The sequence below is a fragment of the Lepus europaeus genome, chromosome X, assembly GCF_033115175.1.
Source record: "Lepus europaeus isolate LE1 chromosome X, mLepTim1.pri, whole genome shotgun sequence".
Classification (NCBI taxonomy): domain Eukaryota; kingdom Metazoa; phylum Chordata; class Mammalia; order Lagomorpha; family Leporidae; genus Lepus; species Lepus europaeus.
Genome location: NC_084850.1, coordinates 69,306,552 through 69,327,795, shown reverse-complemented (window position 1 = coordinate 69,327,795; position 21,244 = coordinate 69,306,552). Strand labels below are relative to the sequence as shown.

Here is a 21,244-nt window from a genome sequence, read left to right as displayed (position 1 = left end):
TGTATATGAGAGAGCTGGTTTGAGTCCCAGCTGCTCTGCTTCCAACCCAGCTCCTTGCTAATGTGCCTGGGAAAGCAGCGAAAGATGGCTCAAGTGTTTGGGACCCTGCTACCCACATTGGAGACTCATTTGGAGTTCTGGTATTCTGGGTTTGTCCATGGTCCAGTTCTGCCCATTGTGGCCATCTGGGGAATGAGCCAGTGGATGAAAGCTCTAACTCTGCCTTTCAAATAAATAAGTCTTTAAAAAATATTTTATAGAAAACTCATTTCAAATATTGGAACTAAGCTCTGAAGAGATTATTTGTGAATAACCATCAAGTAAAGTGCCTTGTCACTGCCTCCTTGGCATCATCCCAGAGCTACATTCCATCTCTGAACATCTACAGCTTTGATTGTGCTTATCTTAGGGAAGATGCCACATATAACATTGTATTTGTGAATGTTTCTTTCCTTCCTGGTACAGTCTAAACTCTTTATGGGATTATAATTATTTTTATATTCTATGTTGCAACCAGCATGGCAGAGTTCTTTGTATCAGGCACCTATTTAATGGGCATAGATACCACACAAAAGTGATTTAGCTATACCCATAGCAGACTTTCCTAGAGAAAATATTCATTACGATAAACTGTATGGGCTATCAGATCTATAAACTCCAAGTGCAAGGGAGTGGAGAGGGGAGAACGAACATCTAAATCATACCTGGGAGAACTGAGAAAGTTGACACTGGAACTGGATTTGAACAATGAGTAGGAAGTTAAAATTTGGAGCAAAATGAGATATAAAAGCATTCTAAAAGGAGACACTAGCCATAGGTAGAGAAAAACAAAGAGCAAAGCATGTTCAAGAAACAAGTGGTACATGATGGAGAAAGTGTAAGATACATTGGCAGTAGGGTGGCTGGGGAGAGGAAAGATAAGAAGGTAAGCTGGGATAAGATATGAACGTCCTTGTATGTAATACTAAGGAGTTTTGATTTGATTCTATAGGCAGTGACAGGCCACAAATTTCAAAGAACCAGCCAACTGTAACAGTTGTCAGACTACTACTATGCCATAATAATACAGCATATGGGTTAGAAGAACCAGGTGTCAGCTCAAATTCAACACCTGTTCCCAAACCCTTATCCCTTGTCTTTCTCAATACAGGAAAAAACAAACAACAACAAAACATGATTCCCCCCATCTTCCCTGAGCTAAGTGTGTGTGACTATATGACAAGTTTGAGTTGACATACATACAGAAATATTCTGAGAAAATGCCAAGCATTTACTTTTATGATAAAACACAGTTGGAAGAAACTTGTGCACATTGTACCCTGCCCCTTCCTATTTTCAATGTGTATGTGTTTCCCAGAAGTACAATAACCATCTTGTGATCATGAGGTGAAAAACTAACATGCTACCAAGAGCACAGTGGAAAGTAAAAAAGTCCAGGTCCTTGATGGTACTGAGTCATTCTACCAACTCCGCAATGCCTAATTCCAGGCTTTAAATAGATTTTTATTTGTTTAAGCCCTGTTAACTGATTTACTGTTATTTGCAAAAGGAACACAGAAGTGGGAGAGAACAAGACTGATGGTGAGCAGTAGCCAGGAGGCTACTGTGGTATTTCAGAAAGTGATAATAGAAGACTTGAATGAGAGCAGTGACAGGATTAGAGAAGGTAGAAACAATTGAGAAATAAGGAGAGAGAGATAGAGACAACTTAGTTTTAAATACATTGACACTGGGATATCGAAGAGGCATTAGGTGGATATAATTAGTAAATAGAAACATAAGATTATAACAGCACTGCAGAAATGCGAAGGCACAAAATATGAATAAGGACGTAAATGGTAGTTAAAACAAGTGAAATCTGTTGAATGAAAATGAGAGAACACACAGAATGAGAAAATGGACAAGGGATACAAAGTAAGGAGCCTTAACATTTAAAGGATCCAAAGCAAAAGAAGAATGAAGAACAGAAACAGCAGGAATAACAGAAAGCAAAGGGAGGAGAGTGTTTCAAGGAAGGAGTGGTGAAGATTCAATAATTATATAAAAATTCAAATGTGTTATAGAGGCCAGACTAAAAGTGAGTAAGGAAGAAAAAGACTTTAACTACTTTTTAAAGAACGTCAATCATAGGAAAAGTTCAAGGGGAGAGAGAGGCAGAGTTAAAGAAAGGTTTTAGTGTTTCTGTTATTGAAGATAGTAAGCTATTTAGAGTTTGAGGAAAATAAATGAGTGAAAAGAGAGACCAAAGACTGAAGATTAAACAGGGTGGAATGTGGCTCTGGAAAGGATGGCAAGGAATGAGATCAGGTACAAACATAGAAGCATTAGCCTTAGAAAAGGAGGATGGGGGCTGGCGCTGTGGCATAGCGGGTAAAGCTGCAGCCTGCAGTGCTGGCATCCCACATGGGTGCCAGTTCAAGTCCTGGCTGCTCCACTTCCAATTCAGCTCTCTGCTACGGCCTGAGAAAGCAGTAGAAGATGGCCCAAGTGCTTGTATCCCTGAACCCACATGGGAGACCTGGAAGAAGCTCCTGGCTCCTGGCTTTGGATCAGCCCACCTTCAGCTGTTGTGGTCATTTGGGGAGTGAACCAGTTAATGATCTCTCTCTCTCTTTCTGCCTTTGCCTTAGCCTCTCTGTCTTTCAAATAAATAAATAAATAAATAAATAAATAAATCTTAAAAAAAAAAGAAAAAGAGGGATGCATGGCTGAAAACGGGTAAGTCTTGAAGTAGTTGAGAGTGATCATGTCTCATAATTGACTTGTTTTCCCCTATGAAATAAGAGACCTAGTCAACTTTGGCAAGCATAAGAGGTTTGAGAAGACTAAAAAGTCTGTAATACTTCTTCCAAGGAACAGAACAGTGAACCACCTAGGAAGCAGTAGAAGGAGTTAAGAAGCATTACGATGCCCTGGTAGCACATAGTCTTCCTAAATAGAGATGCCTCCAGAAAATGAAGAGTAATTAACATTAATAAAACAGACAAAGCCAAGCCCATGTGCCACAAAATATTGTTATTTTATTCCAGTGCTGGGAAATAAAAACAAAACAGGTGGACACATCTTTCCACACACCACTCTAATTTAACTGACATGAATTTAGCAAAGTTAGAGCAGATATACATGTGTGTACATATAAATATGTATATAAATGCATTCACATCTCAGATTTTAGTCTCACTGGTGCTCATATCTGCATTGTTTGTTTCAATAAACATCTTCTAAAGTCAACAAATTGCAGCCCAATATTTGTGTCTCCTCATCAATCATTTAATATTTGGATTTCATTCACAGGTTGTGTTTTAATCACTGATGTGACTAATCAAACTGTGCATTTGAAGACGTCAGGGAATAACTTGATTTAAGGTATGCTCTATGCATCAGTTACCCATTTCATGATTTTTCAACATTAATTGCAACGTCACACATGTTGTAGTTCTCTTTGCCGTTTATTTCAGCTTCTAGTGCTGTACATATCTACATCTTCTGGATGGGACTGCCCATGATCCATGAGCTTGGGGTCAGGCAAAAACTGTGTAGCACCTAATAAAGTATTAAAATGGAAAAAAAAACAGTTAGTTATCAAATTTCTTTTTAATACTAGGAATGTAGCAGTGAACAAAATAGATAAAAATCTCTGCCGGCATGGACCTAACATTCAAATTGGATGAGACAGACAATAACATAAGTAAAACATACTTACGTAATGTATCAGATTGGGGTAAGTGCTATGCAGAAAAATAAAGCAGGGAAGGGCATATGGAGTTCTTGGGTGACTGGCAATTTTAAATAGGGTGACCAAGGAAAGCCTTCCAGAAAGGTGATATTTGAGCAAAGAAGTGAAGGAAGTGAGAGTGTGTGCCCTGAGCTATCTGTGGGAAATGCCTTTCAGGATGAGTCAATGACAAGTGTAATGGATCTAAGGTGTGCCTGAGAAAGGAATCAAGATGTCTGAAACACAGGCATGACATAGGGGTCAGCGTGTGGTACAGGGGGTTAAGACACTGTTTGTGGTACAGACATCCCATATAGCAGTGCTGTTTTGAGTCTTGGCTGATCCATTCCCTATCCAGCTACCTGCTAATGCACCTGGAAAGGTAGCAGAAGATGACCCAAGTACTTGGGACCCTTGCTACTTACATGGGACACCCGGTGGAGTTCCTGACTCCTGGCTTCAGCCTGCCCCAGACCTGGTTGTTGTCTGCCATTTAAGGAATGAAATAGTAGATGGAAGATATCTTTCCCTCTCTCACTCGCTCTCTGGCTGTCACCCTGAATTTCAAATAAATCTAAAAAAAAAAAAGTCATGCATATGCATGTGTGAGCAGGGAGTGGGGGACAGCAAGAGAGTGATAGGATATGCGATCAGAGAGACAGCAGGAGGTGAGGTCTCATAGGGCTCCAGTAAGGACACTGGCTTTTATTTTAAGTGAGATGAAAACCTACTGGACAATTTTCAGTAGAGGAGTGGCATGATATTTTGCTTTTAAAAAGGTCACTCTTGGCTTTGGGGAAAAGAGATCCTAGGAGAACAAGGGTAGAGCCAAGAGATGAATTGGGAAGCAACTGTATTACTACAGGAGAGATGCTGAGGGCTCTAATCCAGATGGTAGCACTGAGGTGGTGAAACGCGATCTGATTCTGAGTAAGTTTGAGGGTAGAATGAACAGGCTTTTTAAAGTGGATTGAATATATCCTGTGAGAGAGTCTCTTTCACTTGAGAAACTTAAGAATGGAATTGACATTTACTGAGATGGGTAAATGTTGGAGACATTGGTTTGGGGAAAATCAAAGGTTGTATTCAATTTTAGATCTATTAAATCTGAACTGCTTACTAAATATCTGACTACAAAATATTGAGTAGGCAGCTAGAATTTTGAGTTTAGAATTTTGAGTTTATAGAGTTCAGAGGATGCTTGGGCTGGTTCATAAATTTTGCAGTCCTAAATTACATTGCATTTATGGGATGATATGAGGTCATCTAGAATCAGAGAAGAGGTCCAAGGAAGGATTCCTTTGGATAGTTTAAAATTTTGAGGTTAAAAAAATTAGGAGAAGCAGCAGAAATGACTAAGAAGGAAAATCAGTTGGTGAGAAATGGGAGTCATAAGCATGGGATATCTCAAAAACCAAGTAAAGAGACTGTTTCAGGGAGGGTGTTTAAACTGAATTAAGGGTTACATGGCCAGCGCCGTGGCTTAACAGGCTAATCCTCCACCTTGCGGCGCCGGCACACCGGGTTCTAGTCCCGGTTGGGGCGCCGGATTCTATCCCGGTTGCCCCTCTTCCAGGCAGCTCTCTGCTATGGCCCAGGAAGGCAGTGGAGGATGGCCCAAGTGCTTGGGCCCTGCACCCGCATGGGAGACCAGGAGAAGCACCTGGCTCCTGGCTTTGGATCAGCGCGGTGCGCTGGCCGCAGCGGCCATTGGAGGGTGAACCAACGGCAAAAAGGAAGACCTTTCTCTCTGTCTCTCTCTCTCTCACTATCCACTCTGCCTGTCAAAAAAAAAAAAGGGTTACTGATGGATGGCATAAGATGGAGACTAAGAATCCACTCCCAGATTTGGCAATGTGTGGATAAGTGATGATATTTTTTTTTAAGATTTATTTATTTATTTGAAAGGCAGAGTTACACACAGAGAGAGGCAGAGGAAGAGGCAGAGAGAGAGAACCCTTCCAACTGCTGGTTCACTCCCCAAATGGCTATGACGGCCAGTGCTGGGCCAGACTGAAGCCAGGAGCCACAACCAGGTCTCCCATGTGGGTGTAGGGGCCCAAGGACCTGGGACATCCTCTGTTGCTTTCCCAGGTGTATGAGAGAGGAGCCGGGTCAGAGTTGGAGCAGCCAGGACTTTAACTGGGGCCCATATGGCATGTCAGTTCTGCTGATTGCAGCTAAACCTGTTGAGTCACAGTGACAGCCCCCAGTGGTGATCTTGACAAGCTTACTGTGTGCCAGGCAAGATGTGAAGTTATTTTCATGCATTATCTCACAATGCTGCCATGATGTAGATGCTATTTTAATATCTTTGTTTCATATATAAGGAAATTGAAATAGAGAAATAACTTGACAAATGTCATTCGGTTGATAAGTGGTAGAGCCACGACTGAATTTAAGTTTGACCTCAACACAACCCAAGCTCTTCTGTACAATGGGGGTTAGAGCAGTAATCTCCTACAATTATTTGTAGCCTTAAGTACAACACTATGCATGCAGTACTAGAAATAATATTTTGTGCAAGTAAGTAGGCAGGAGACAACTATTTTTCCTAAAATTTGTTTTCATTTAAAATGTTTTTCATTTTTTTTTTAAATTTTTTGACAGGCAGAGTGGACAGTGAGAGAGAGAGACAGAGAGAAAGGTCTTCCTTTTTTGCCATTGGTTCACCCTCCAATGGCCGCCGCGGCTGGCGCGCGGCGGCCAGCGCACCGCGCTGATCCGATGGCAGGAGCCAGGTGCTTCTCCTGGTCTCCCATGGGGTGCAGGGCCCAAAGACTTGGGCCATCCTCCACTGCACTCCCTGGCCACAGCAGAGAGCCGGCCTGGAAGAGGGGCAACCGGGACAGAATCGGTGCCCCGACAGGGACTAGAACCCGGTGTGCCGGCGCCACAAGGCGGAGGATTAGCCTGTTGAGGCGCGGCACTGGCAGTAAAATATGTTTTTCAAAATTGTATGTATTTGAAAATGATTTATTACATGTGGGAGGCACTTTTTTCTAAATTTTTCTATGGAAATTAAATTAATTTAGCTTTCAGTTTTATAAAGAAAAGCAAAGAAACAAAGACATGAATGATTTATCTTCTACCTATCTATTCAGAAACATTTTATAAAGGGTGGCACTGTATAATTTCATCATCAAATCTATTTTTTTCCAAAAAACAATCAGATGAATAATTAATCACTACCCATGACAATAATACAGTTCTCCATAGGACAAAGATTCTTAAAATGAGATCTCTTTGGGGTGGCTATGATATAATTCATGTGATCTATTAACTAGGATGAAGAAACTTGTCATTATATCTCAAAATATTTACAATAACCACTACTTGAAAATTATGGTAGTTATTATACCTATTGTTATATATTGCTGCTTAATACATTTAAGGAAGTTCATATATCACTATTTATTTTATTTATTTGAAAACATCCTAAGAAGGGATCTTGGCACAAAATGGAGGGTGGGGTGTGTTTAAGAATCTGTTAGTGGTTGTGCTCTTGCCAGTTTCTAATTGCAAATGTATCTTTACTGCCACCTGGTGGAAGCCATTCCTCAGTATGTGTGAAAAATGTGCTATGATATAGCTATTTCACGAAGCAAACATACTATACCAAGTACCTGACAAATAATTTTATATGTCTTAATGTACCAAAATTTGTTAACAATGTTTGTTAACTAAGTCCTCTAGCATTTATACCTATTTTCTTAATTTATATTCTTGTCTAAAATCTGATCAAAAAGATTTAGCTCACTCAAATTTCCTAGATTGGAAAGGTCATTTTGCCTTTAGATACCCATTCCATAAAATTCTTTAAAAAACTGCAAGATTTTAATTTATCCCTACCTTAGTCCAGAGATTATTAACTAGAGGAATATGCATCAGAATTGTCTGTGTTTTTCTAAAAGTCCACATGCTTTGGAGGCCTTGCCTCTGGAGATTCATATTTATAACTGTTGAGTAGAGTCTAGGCCTGTGAATTTTGAAAAAAAAAATCGCAAGTAATTGTGATATGGATTCCTCTGGTTTACAATCACTTTAGCCTTGGTCATTTGATTTCTGTCTTTTAAAAAAAATTCATTTCCTACTCTTCTGAGTAATTAGGGATTACATCTTTCCTCTTAGAAATTTCTTCACTCCTTGATCTAGGGCTCTCATCCTCCCAAAGGATGAGCCATCATAAAAATCTTCTTGAATCTCAATGTCATAATTATGATGATGATTTTTTCTTTGTACTTTATCCCAGTCATGGTATCTAATAAAAATGTATTTTCTGCGTAAAGCTTTTCAGCAGACTTTCTAAAAAGCTGGTGTTATAACAAATAGGAAAGAAAGATGTGTAAGGTTATAAGACAGCAATGAATTGCTGTCTCAGTCACTTATTAGGTAATATCTATTTAAATTTAGTTTGTATATTATCTCACTGATATTTCAAGCAAGTTAGGTACAAAAGATGACACAGATCACGAATAAATTGCTGAGTGAAGTTAGGATTATTAGAAATTTTATTTTTGCTTCTTGCATATAAAATCAAGATGATATTTAGCATTTACCTTCTAAGTAACACAGACATCTGTAAGTGACACTAGTTACTGCAAAGTGTTTTCTCACACTTTGTTCTATTCCTTCCATTATCCTCCCTCTCTCTCTCTGTACTTCAGTTTGGCTACTTTTTAAACTGATTTGTTTTTCAGTCGAATCATTCTGTACTCTCCTTTATGTAGTCTTCTGTTAAACCTAACCAATGAATTCTTTGGTCCATGTTTCAAGATCAGTTGGGTGGATCAGCCGGCAGGCGGGCTGCCAGCCTTCACCTTCATTGTGCCATGGCGGATTTTGTGTGAGCTCCTAACCTGTACACATGTTAGACTTCTTCGCCAATGAGTTCTTAATTTCAGATACTGTGTTTTTCACATCAAGAATATCCACTTGATTTTTAATAGCATCAAAGTCCCTGTGAAATCTTCCATCTCTTCATCCATTTTGTCCTTCTTTTCTCTATTATATTAACCATAGTTATTGTAAAGTCCTTTTCTACTAACTTCAGTATTTAGGACATCTGTGGGTCTGTGACTGTTTTATTTTTTTTTCCTTTTTATTCTCAGTTACATCTTCCTGTCTCTTTGCATGACTAATATTTTGTTTATATAATGGACACTATAAAAGAACAATATCATCTACCAGATCTACTCTTTTAGGAAGGGTAAAGCACTTATCACCTCAATCCAATAAGGCATTAAGCTGAAACTAAGCTGGGTTGTAGACAGTAAGAGTCAGTCAACCTCTAGTTCCTCCCTATTTCCAGGTGTGACACTCCTATACTTCTAATTGACAGCCTGGTAAGTTTCTGTCTCCTGAGCACTAAAAGGCTACAGGAAATTTCAGTTTTGTCCTTCAGAAGTTTTCAGTTTCCCTATTTAGTCTTCTGGTCCACAAATTATCTGGAAAATAACATGAGAGGAAGATAGCTTATGTACCTGTGGCACAACCTCTTCCTCTAGAACAGGAATTGGCTTTTTCTAAAAAAACGCCAAGAGTGAATACTTTCAACTTTGTGAACCACATGGTATCTGTTGCAACTGCCCAACTCTTTCATGATACTGCAAAGCAGCCATTGACAATACAGAAATGAATCAGTGTAGCTGTGTTCTAATAAAACTTTCTTCATAGACATAGAGATTTGAATTTTAGATAGTTTTGATGTGTCAAAATAGCATTCTTTTTTATTTGTTTTTATTTCAAATGTGTACAAATCACTCTTAATTTGTGGAACTTAAAAAAAGGGCCAGTGAGCCAGATTTGGCATTTGGGCAATAGTTTGCCAACTCCTACTTTAGAGCAATATTAACTCTGTTAACACTGTGAGAAATTTTATTATGCTTTCATCAGATTCTCAAAGATATCTAACAGCAAATTTCCAAATTTGTGACCTCCCAAATAACAATTTTATCATAAATATATATGGGACAGTAGGGAATAACTAAATTTATCTTTAGAACCACAATATACTTATAGAGTTGGACAGTACACTCAATATATTCTGTATAGTGACAAGTTGTGGCCATGGCTAGGCTTACCAGCTAAGCGACTTGCTCCTAAAGTATAATCAATGAAAATTTCTTATCACCAAAATGGCTAATTATTCTAAGCAGTTAATAATGGTATCTTTTAATATTCATTGAAAACATAGTCTCTACCAGACATTATAATTAGTGCTCTATATGTATCTCATTTAATCATCAAAACCTTGTAAACTACTATTGCCCCCCATTTATGGGCCAGAGATGGAGGCTTCAGGTATTAGGTAATTTGCCTCAGGTAATAGAACTAGTAAGTATTTAATCTGGGATTCAGATTCAAGTCTTAGTCTAAAACCTGTGATTGCAATTAGTACTGTTTCCCATGTCACAGAAATGAAGAGAAGGTGAATCCCAAGAGTGAAATAATCAACTCTGAATTACACATTGTTGTAGACTGAATGTTTATATTCCCCCAATTTCATGTACTGAAACCCTGCTCTCCAATATGATGGTATTAGGACATAGAATTTTTAGAGGTAACTAGGATTAGGTAATGTGGTGATGGTAAAGACCTTATGAATGGTAATACTACACTTACTCCTAAGATTAGCTCATTTTCCCATCTTCCCTACTGTGTGAGGATACAACAACAAACTGACTGCCCACAAACCAGAGGCCCTTACAACAGCTTGATCACACTGGTATACTTATCTCAGATTCTTGGTATCCAGAATTGTGAGAAATATATTTCTGTTGTTATTAAGCCACCCATTCTATGATATTTTTCGTAGCAATCTGAATTAAAACATTCATGATAAGTGCAGTGTTGGCATCTGTCCCTCCCTCTGTATGTCTCCTTAAAATGCTTTTGATATACCACATCACTCAAGAGAGGTAAGAGTTCCAGAATCCACATGGATGAAGACAAGATATTAGCTAGGGATGATCATGGTCCCACTATTAAGCTATACTTTGTTCCATCTTCACAAAGATACTGTGGAATTGACATTTAGAAAAATGAAGAGATTCAGTATGTTCTTAGATACAGTCTCAAAACTGTGTAACTTATCTTGACTTAAAAGGACAGGTGACAGGGGAAAACAGTAAATCTTAAATTAAGTTTTTTTAGTCAGTGACAGTGTTTATAAAAATAAAGCGGGAGAAGAAGGAGGAGGGAGAGGTGGGAGTGAGCATGGGAGGGTGGGTACGGTGGGAAGAATCACCATGTTCCTAAAGTTGTAATTATTTTTTTTTTTGACAGGCAGAGTGGATAGTGAGAGAGAGAGACAGAGAGAAAGGTCTTCCTTTTTGCCGTTGGTTCACCCTCCAATGGCCACTGCGGCCGGCGCATCTCGCTGATCTGAAGCCAGGAGCCAGGTGCTTCTCCTGGTCTCCCATGCGGGTGCAGGGCCCAAGCACTTGGGCCATCCTCCACTGCCTTCCTGGGCCATAGCAGAGAGCTGGCCTGGAAGAGGGGCAACCGGGATAGAATCCAGCGCCCCAACCGGGACTAGAACCCGGTGTGCCAGTGCCGCAAGGCAGAGGATTAGCCTGTTAAGCCACGGCGCCGGCCCTAAAGTTGTAATTATGAAATGTATGAAGTTTGTAACTGTAAAGCTCTATAGTTCAGCATACATTCCTATGGACTTACTTCTAAGGATACAGTTAAAAACTTGCCATGGGACCCTAAATCCCCTTAAACTGGATGGTAAAAAATAGCATTTTAAGTGGTAAAGTGATCATATGGATAGGACTAAGTATTAAAGTGATCATATAGACAGGATTAAGTGTTAAAAGTGATCATATAAATAGGATTAAGTTTTTGGTAACAATAATAGGTAGAATTAAAAAGGAGTGAATGCTCCAACATGGGAAGCAGTCCATACAGCAGACTCATAGAATGAAAATCACTTAAAGTAGCATTCTGATCTCAGAATCAGCCCTTAAGGAATTCTGGTCTGGCCAAAAAGCCCATGAGAGTATTTCAGGCATGGAAAGCCAAGACACTGTGGCAAAAAGTGTCCTACATGAAGGACCTCTGTGGGTAAGACCCTAGTGGAAAGAAGTGGTCAAAGAAGGAGGTACTTTTCTCTGCAGGAAGGAGAGAACTTCCACTTTGCCAATAGCCTTGTCTAAATACTGAAGAAGTTTGTGGATTCAAAGGCTTCCATAGCCTGGGCAGCTCATGTCAAGAGCCTCTGGTAATCACTGACATCATACATAATAAGAGTGTTGTTAAATTAACAACAGGAGTCACCATGCTATTTAGTTTGAAGTCACAATTACTAACTAATTTAGTCTAAGTCACCATTACTAACTTAGACTAGGACTAGTCTTAGTCACCATTACTAATTTCCCATGCAGGACCTCTGTCCTCAAAGAGTTATATTATGAGAGTTAATGCAAAACTTGTTTAAATATTTACTTAGCATATTAAGTGGAGGATAGTCTTATGTCTCATAAGTTATAGTTTTGTATAAGTGCTTGTAAAAGATGTATCATTCCTGGGTTCTTTAAAGTTAATTAAATTTCTCAAAAAAAAGGAATGCTCAAAAAAAAAGTAAAATTAACTTTGAGATGAAATGACTTTGAATATTCCTTGTCTCAACTGTTGAGGAACAGTTTTTTTTTTTTTCATATAATTTGTTGAACTCTTTACTTACTATAGAGTTAATCTCCTGTGTATAAAGTTAATTCAAAATTTATCTTAGTTAGGAAGACCTTTCTCTCTGTCTCTCTCTCTCTCTCTCTCACTGTCTAATTCTGTCTGTCAAAAAAAAATTATCTTAGTTAAAAATAAGACTGGGAATAGGAGAGGGAGGAAGAAGAGGAATATGCATGAGAGAGCAGGTACGGTGGGAAGAATCACTATGTTCCTGAGGTTGTGTTTATGAAATGCATGAAGTTTGTATTCCTTAAATAAAAGGTTTCTTTGGGAAAAAAATAAAGTGGGAGAGAAGAAGGCTGAAATTAGAGACTAAATTCTGGTTTTAAATTAGATAAACTACACACAGTGGAAAGAACTTTAACTTTGCTATCAAGAAGATCTAGGCTCTAAACACAGCATTGCTATTCACAAGCTGCATGATTTGAGGTAAGTTTCTCAAGCTCCCTGAGTCTCAGTTTCTTCAGTATAACATGCGAATAATTACCAATACATAGTAGCATTTTGTTTTTCTCTGTGGATGAGAATTGAGTACTTAGAGCATTTTGCATGACAGGACAAACTCACTCGATAAAGGATAGATAGTACCATTAGTTTTTAATTCTCCACCTCTGGGTTGGTCATATTTCCTTTACAATACGATAAATAAATGAGTTGCACCATTCACATTGTACAGATAGGCAAACCTATGCAAATGAGTGACTCATAAATTTATGTAAATATACTGGTGAAATGGTGTAACATTGTTATCTTCTTTTTGATCACAGAAAAGTCATGGCAGTATCTGCCTAGAAGTTTAATTATCATTATCTGATCCTACACATTATTAATTACCAGTATCAAATATTAGCAAAATTGTAAGTATTATAATTAGTGCTATTTCTACTACTTCACACAGAAAGTTCTCCTGGCACATAAACTGAATAAAACTATGGATGATGGAAACTAAGACCGATAGGCAGACTGACAGATAAATAACACAAGAAGTGGAAGCTGATATTTCTTTAGTAGGTGTGACTCATACCTGTAAATTGACAGAACCCAGAAAGGCACATTTTCCTCTGCCTGACAATAGCTCACATTTATAAAATGGTATTAAATGCTTCATTCAAACAAGTTGTCAGTGCTATTCCATACTCCCACATACAAAGATCTGTATTACGAACTATGTGGTGAATTTAAAAATTCTACCATACCTAAGTATTTCAGAAACATAATAGAAATATAATCTACAGATATGAGAAAGATAAGACATTTATGAAGAAAACACATAAATTGAAACTAGTAATTATAATATTATCAAAGTATTTAAAAAGAGAATGAAATAAAAATTTAATTATTCCAAACAAACCTGAGGGGAATTCTGATTTGGTTTTTGTTTCAGAACTGTTGAGTTCTGTTGACAAAGGCACTGAATGTGTCAGGACACGAGTTGCTTTTCCAGGTACTTCTATTTCAGCAGAGCTTTCTAGCTATTTATCGGAAAAAAAAAATGCTTTCATAAGCAAACCATTTTACTAAGAGAATAAAACATCCTAAAAATCATTTGTGCCAAAGCATTAGCAAAGATGATCCCTTCATCTATTTTTATTCTATTCTTGGCTACTGTTAAGTATCCCCATCACCAGCCAACACCCATCCAAACAAAACTCATTGGTCCATTTAAACTCTACCTTAGGTTTTTCTTTAGGTTCTGGCAGTGAGTCTTTTTTGTTGCTTTTTGTCCACCATGATTTAACTGATTCAAAAATTTGCTGGCTTGTAGCATATGCCTTTTTTACAGTTACCTGTTTAAAACAAAAAGTGAGTGAAATAATACATATTTTTAAAAGTTAAAGCATATTTAAAAATTCACATCAGGCATTGTATATGAACATCCAAGTCAGAATCACTAGTAGGTAAAAATCTCTACATCATGTAATGCAAAGCACCATTTCCCACATTTTATATAAAAAATTATGCTCCTAAAGAAAAACACTTAAGAATAATTTGTATCACGCTGTAACATGTAAATTTTAAATTACATCTATTGTTTTTTTAAGTTATTTTTTCAGCTGTATTGAGGTGTGATTGACAATTACAAAATTTTGGAGAGATCAGAATCAAGATAGCGACTAAGTAAAAGGCGCTCTGCAGAGACAGCAATACAAACAGCTATACACACACTAAACCACCTTCACAAGAGCTACGGAAGAATGATGAGAGACCATAGTACCTTGACTTGTTATAATCATAAGTCCCACTGAAGAAAGAAGGAGTTACCTGCAACGCCCCTCCTCCAGCTCCAAGGAGTAGGGCAGGGAGCAACATTACCCACCTAGGTGAAGGAGACTGAAATGAATTGCACACTGTAGGCCCAGTGTGGAAAAAACACTCAGGTGGACTGGGGCACTCTGTGCTCGCCCCCAGGCCCAGGCCTATGGATTGAATATTTGGAGCTTCTACAGCCAGGAGGCCTCTGCCATCCTTTTCCCAACCACTTACAGAAAGCAAAATTCCAGTCCTGTGGAAAGGCCATGAGAGGGAGCTTAGGACTGTACCTTGGAACTCAGGGCTGGGCCTACAGTGCCAAAACCTGGCATCTGATAAGGCCCACAGGCCTCTAGCCCTGACCTGGTGCTCATGGACAGAGGCTCTAGACTTGCCTGGCATCGCAGAAACCTGAGCTCCAACAGACTCATTTTGGTGTTTGTCACTGCTGGCACGAGAGCTTGGGGGACACCCCCAGGACTTTGTAAGGATCTGTGACTGTGGAATCTAAGTGTGACCAGGCTGGGGTCCGTCAGGGTGCCTTTATCACACTCCTCTGACCTTAGGAGGACAGCAAAGAGCCACAAAACCAACCCTGGAAATCCTAATGGATTTTGCCCCAGGAAAGTGTTATGGTCAGAGTCTCGGTCCACAGAGAAGTGGCAGAGAACTGGACCCTGGTGAGACACACTTGTTTTGGCATGTACCACTAGAAACTCTTTGTGGGCCTGGTATATACCCATGAGAATGCACTGTGCCAGGTGACTGTGAGACCCAGGCTGCCTGAGTAGCCGAGGGGTATGTTTTTTTTTTTTTTTTAAGATTTATTTTTATTCATTTGAAAGACAGAGTTACAGAGAGAGGTAGAGACAGAGAGAGAGAGGTCTTCAATCCGCTGGTTCACTCCCCAGATGGCCTCAATGGCCAGAGCTGTGCTGATCCGAAGCCAGGAGCCTGGAGCTTCTTCCAGGTCTCCCACGCAGGTGCAGGGGCCCAAGGACTTGGGCCATCCTCCACTGCTATCCCAGGCCATAGCAGAGAGCTGGATCAGAAGAGGATCAGCTGGGACTAGAACCGGTGCCCATATGGGATGCCGGCGCTTCAGGCCAGGGCGTTAACCCACTGTGCCACAACATCAGCCCCTGAGGGGTGCTTCTATCAACCTAACACCATAGGCAGATAGCAAAGAATCACAAAACCGCTCTGCAACTGAGAGCCAGGCTGATTAAAAACCCAGCATTCTAACAGTTCATTTCTCCAGGTCACTGCCTAAAGACAGAGATTCAGGACACATTTCATTGCCCAGGGTAGTTCTGGGGTCCCAGATGAACAGTATTATATGTCAGGCAACATCACCAGTGGCTGACGGGTGCAGCATAGAGAGTCCTCAAAAGGAGACAGACCAAACTAGGGTGATCTTTGGTCCTACAACCAGGCGGCACTGGTCTTGATGAGCCGAGGACTTGTGATGTGATCTAGCATTGTGGCATTTGTGGACATAGGACAAAGAGTCTGACACTACCACAAGTCCTGGAAGAGACCTTTAAGAGCTGACTATCCCTTCTTAGGCGTTTTCCCACTTCACACTAAATTACACATGAAGTACAGATTTGTGACAAATTTAAGTTAAGGTAGTATCGTTTTTTTCCAAATACTGATTTATTTATTTGACAGGCAGAGTTAGAGAGTGAGCGAGCGATTGATTGATTGATTCCTCTTCCATCTGCTGGTTTACTCCCTAAATGGCTGCAACAGCTGGGGCAAGGCAGGGCTGAAGCCAAGACCAAGAGCCTCTTCCAAGTCTCCCACATGGGTGCAGGGGCCCTCTACTGCTTTCCCAGGAGCACTACTAGGGAGCTGGATTAGAAATACAGCAGCCAGTACAGGAATCAGTGTCCATATGGGATGCCAATGTCACAAGTGGTAGCTTAATCCACTGTCACAACACTGGCACTAGGTAGTACTCTAAGTATGAATCAGCATAAACATATCACACACTCATAAATCACACCTCAGGGTGCTATCTAGTGCTGAAATAGCAGAAATATCCATAGATTCAGAGAAAGTAAACAGGCTACATCGAATTTCTACAAGGACAGCTACAAATGAAGCCAGATTACTGTAACTCATCCTTCACATTGCAGGCAACACTACACCAACAAGCATCAAAAGCTTCCTAGGGAACCACGATCTCACCTAAAGAGTAAAAAAAGGTGACAGAAAACAACCATCTAGGAACTGAAAATTCCCAAATGATCAGATGAAGATTTCAAAGTGGTTGTTGTTAGTACACACAACAAAACTCAAGAGACACAGAAAAATGACCAAATATTCCAACAGGTAAATGTGGTAAAGAGATGAAAGTGGGGCTGGCACCGTGGCGCAGTAGGTTAATCCTCTGCCTGCAGTGCCAGCATCTCATATAGGTGCCGGTTCTAGTCCCGGCTGCTCCTATTCCAATGTGGCCTGGGAAAGCAGTAGAAGATGGTCCGAGTGCTTGATCCCCTGCACCCATGTGGGAGACCTGGAAAAAGCTCCTGACTCTGGCTTCGGATCAGCGCAGCTCCAGCTGTTGTGGCCATCTGGGGAGTGAACCATCGGATGGAAGACCTCTCTGTCTCTACCTCTCTCTGTAACTCTTTCAAATAAATAAATAAATATTTTTTAAAAAAAGACTATCAGTGATCGTACATGGAAAGCAGCTTGCTTTCTAAAAACAAAAGCTCTGGTCATTGCAGCCATCTGGGGAGTGAACCATTGGATGGAAGACTTCTCTCTCTCTCTCTCTACCTCTACCTCTACCTCTACCTCTACCTCTCCTCTCTCTGTGTAACTCTGACTTTCAAATAAATAAATAAATCTTTAAAAAATATTTTTTTAAAAAAAGATGCTAACAAGTTAGAAAAAAATATTAAAAGGTAGAAACCTTAATGGTATCTATACAATTTCAGAATTGCTAATATTGTAAATATGGTATATAAACCATTTTTATCTTTTCTGTGCAGACTAAAATATAATCACATTTAAATGTCAAGAGAAAGCTAATATTGAATAAGGTCAAATGTAACATCAAAATTCCAAGATGTGAAGGAAGAATGGAGCACAATTATAGTTTTTATTAGGATTTTTTTTATCCCTGTGTTTATTGTTTGTCTCTTTCCCTATCTTTACAATCAGTGTAAAGTTATCATTTTAAGATACTGATTATGGCCAAAAGTGGTCTTTTGTAAGCCTCAAGGTAACCACAAAGCAATAACTTATAACAGACTTATCAAAAATAATAAGCAAGCAATCAAAGTATATCACTAGAGAAATTCAGAAACCACAAATCAAGACTGTAACAGAGGAAGAAAGAACTACAATAAAAATACAAAACAAGTATCAAAAAGGAGATAGTAAGACTCTACCTCTAAATAATCATCTTACATGTCAATGGTCTAAATTGTCCAATAAAAAGATATGGAGTGGATAAAAAAGCAGAACTTAACTAAATGCTGCTTAGGAGAAGCCTCAGTCACCCATTAGGACAAACAGAACAGAAAATGAAGGGCTGGAACAAGATATTACATGCAAATAGAACACAGAAGAAAGCAGGAGTAGCCATATTTCCATCAGATAAAATGGTTTTAAAATCAAAAGCAGTAAAAAGAGACCAGAAAGGTCATCATATATTGGATAAACAGCTAAACCAGTAAGAGGAAATAATATTTATACATAAAGCAAATACTAACAGACCATACGGGAGAGACAGATTCCAATACAATAATAGAAGGAGATTTTAACATCCCACTTTCAGAAATGGACAGATCATCAAGACAGAAAATCAACAAAGTAAAAGCAGAGTTAAATTGCAGCCTAGAAAGATCAGAACTGACATCTACAGAACTTTCCAAACAGCAGTAGCAGAATACACATTCTTCTCAAAAGTACATAGAACATTTTCCAGCATTAATCATACAGCAGATCACAAAACAAGGCTCCATAAATATAAAAGAATATAAATCATATTGAGTATTATTTCTGACCAGACTGCGATAAAGGTAGAAATCAAATTACAAGAATAACTTTGCAGACTACACAAATACATGGAAATGAAACAACCTATTACTGAATAATCAATGGACTGAGGAAGAAATCAAGGAGGAAATTAAAAAAAAAACTTTGCAATGAATGTAAAGCTACTTTTAGAAAAAAACATGGGAAAATACTTCAGTACATCAGAATAGGAGAGCACTTTTTAAATCAGACCCCGAAATCACAGGAAATAAAAGCAAAAATAGATAAATGGGATTTCATTAAAGAGCTTTTATACAGCAGTATAAATAATGAGCAGAATCAATAGACAGTCTAAGAAATTGGGAAAATTGGGGTCAGTGTTGCAGCATAACAGATAAAGCCAGTCTGTACTGCTGGCCTCCCATATGGGTGCTGGTTTGAGTCCTGGCTGATCCTGCTTCCTGCTAAAGCACCTGGAAAAGCAGTGGCAGATAACTCAAGTGCTTGTTCCCCTGTCACCCACGTAGGAGACCTAGAAGAAGCTTCTGGTTCCTAGCTTCATCCTGGCCCAGCCGCAGGTGTGGTGTCCATGTAGGGAGTGAACCAGCAGACAGAAGATCTCTATCTGTCTCACCTTCTCTCTCTGTAACTGTTTCAAATATAAATCTTAAAAAAAGAGAAAATTAATTGCAAGCTATATTTCTGACAAGGGGTTAATATCCAGAACAGATTAAAAAAAAAAACTCAAATAACTCAATAGCAATAAACAACAAATAATCCAGTTTTAAAAAAAAGACTATCATTCTAAACAGATACTTCTCAAAGGAAGACATATAAATGACAAACAGGTACATGAAACAATGTTCAACATCACTAATCATTTGGGAAATATAAAGCAAAACCACAACATCACCTCACTCCAGTAAGATTGGCTATTATGAAAATGATAAAAGATAACAAGTGTTGAGGAAGATAAGAAGAAAAGGGAACTCTTCGTTGGTAGGAATACAAATTAGTACAGCCATGGTAGAAAACACTATGGAGGTTCCTCAAAAAAATAAAAAAATATCTGCCATATGATCCAGAAATGTTACCACTAGATAAATATCCAAGGGAAAATAAATCCATCTACAGAAGAGAAATCTGCACACTCATGTCTATCGATGCATTATTAACAATAGTCAAGAAAGGGAAAGAACTTAATTGTCCATCTACCAATGAATAAAGAAAATGCAGTACAAATACACATTAGGAATATTATTCAAGTTATTAAAAAGGATGAAATCTTGAGGCTGGCACTGTGATATAGAAGGCTACGCCTCCGCCTGCAGTGCCAGCATCCCATATGGGCACTGGTTCATGTCCCAGATGCTCCTCTTCTGATCGAGCTCTCTGCTAATGGTCTGGGAAAACAGTATAAGATGGTCCAAGTGCTTGGCCCCTGCACCCACATGGGAGATCCAGAAGAAGTTCTTGGCTCTTGGCTCTTGGCTCCGGATCAGCCCAGCTCTGGCCTGTTGTAGCCATCTGAGGAGTGAACCAGTGGATGGAAGACCTTTCTCTCTGTCTCTCCCTCTCTGTAACACTACCTCTCAAATAAGTAAATAAAATCTTAAAAAAAAAGAAATCTAGGCCGGCGCCGTGGCTTAACAGGCTAATCCTCCGCCTTGCGGCACTGGCACACCGGGTTCTAGTCCCAGTTGGGGCGCCGGATTCTATCCCGGTTGCCCCTCTTCCAGGCCAGCTCTCTGCTATGGCCCGGGAGTGCAGTGGAGGATGGCCCAAGTGCTTGGGCCCTGCACCCGCATGGGAGACCAGGAGAAGCACCTGGCTCCTGGCTTCGGATCAGCGCGATGCGCTGGCCGCAGTGGCCATTGGAGGGTGAACCAACGGCAAAAAGGAAGACCTTTCTCTCTGTCTCTCTCTCTCTCACTATCCACTCTGCCTGTCAAAAAAAAAAAGTATTAAAAAAAAAAAAAGAAATCTTGTCATTTGTAACATGGGTAAAAGTGGAGTTCATTATGGTAAATGAAATAAGCCAAGCACAAAAAGACAAATAATCACAAGATCTTCCTTGTTTGTGAAATTTAAAAAAGGTGATCCCAGAGAAGTTAAAAACATAATGGTGGCTAAGAGAGGCTATGAGGGGAAAGGCTGATTGATGGGTACTTGGTTATAGCCATATAGAAGAAGTTCTGGGGTTCTATTGCACAGTAGCGTGATGATGTACAGTATATTTCTCTATTCTAAAACAAACAAATGAACGAACTAGGAGTAAGCACCGTGGTTAAGCTGCACCTTGGGACACCACTTTGAAATGCTGGTTCAAGTCCTGGCTACTCTGCTTCCAATGTAGCTTCCTGTTAATGCACCTGGGACATGAACTGGCATTCATATGGGATGCTGGAGCCACAGGCAGAGGCTTAGTTTACTATGCCACAGTGCTGGCACCCAGATTATTTTACTTTAAAAATCCTTTCCTATCTCAACAGAACATAAACATTTCATTTTTCTCCTTCTCATACTTTTAATTTGATGATTAAATTGTTTTCAGAGTCCTCCAAAATGGCGGAATATGGAGGGAGTGCACTG

General features: G+C 39.4%; 1 protein-coding gene across 2 annotated transcripts in view; it reads right to left on the bottom strand.

Moving 5' to 3' along the window:
• Positions 1 to 2,995: 2,995 nt before the first annotated feature.
• The window catches only part of APOOL (apolipoprotein O like), a 91,366-nt gene continuing 73,117 nt past the window's right edge, over positions 2,996 to 21,244 (bottom strand). For both annotated transcript variants that reach the window (XM_062183296.1, XM_062183297.1), the window contains 3 exons: positions 14,080 to 14,193; positions 13,758 to 13,878; positions 2,996 to 3,543 (listed from right to left, as the gene is read on the bottom strand). In XM_062183296.1, coding sequence (XP_062039280.1) covers positions 3,455 to 3,543; positions 13,758 to 13,878; positions 14,080 to 14,193 — 324 coding nt within the window. In that variant the 3' untranslated portion in view covers positions 2,996 to 3,454. The remainder of the gene's footprint in view (positions 3,544 to 13,757; positions 13,879 to 14,079; positions 14,194 to 21,244) is intronic.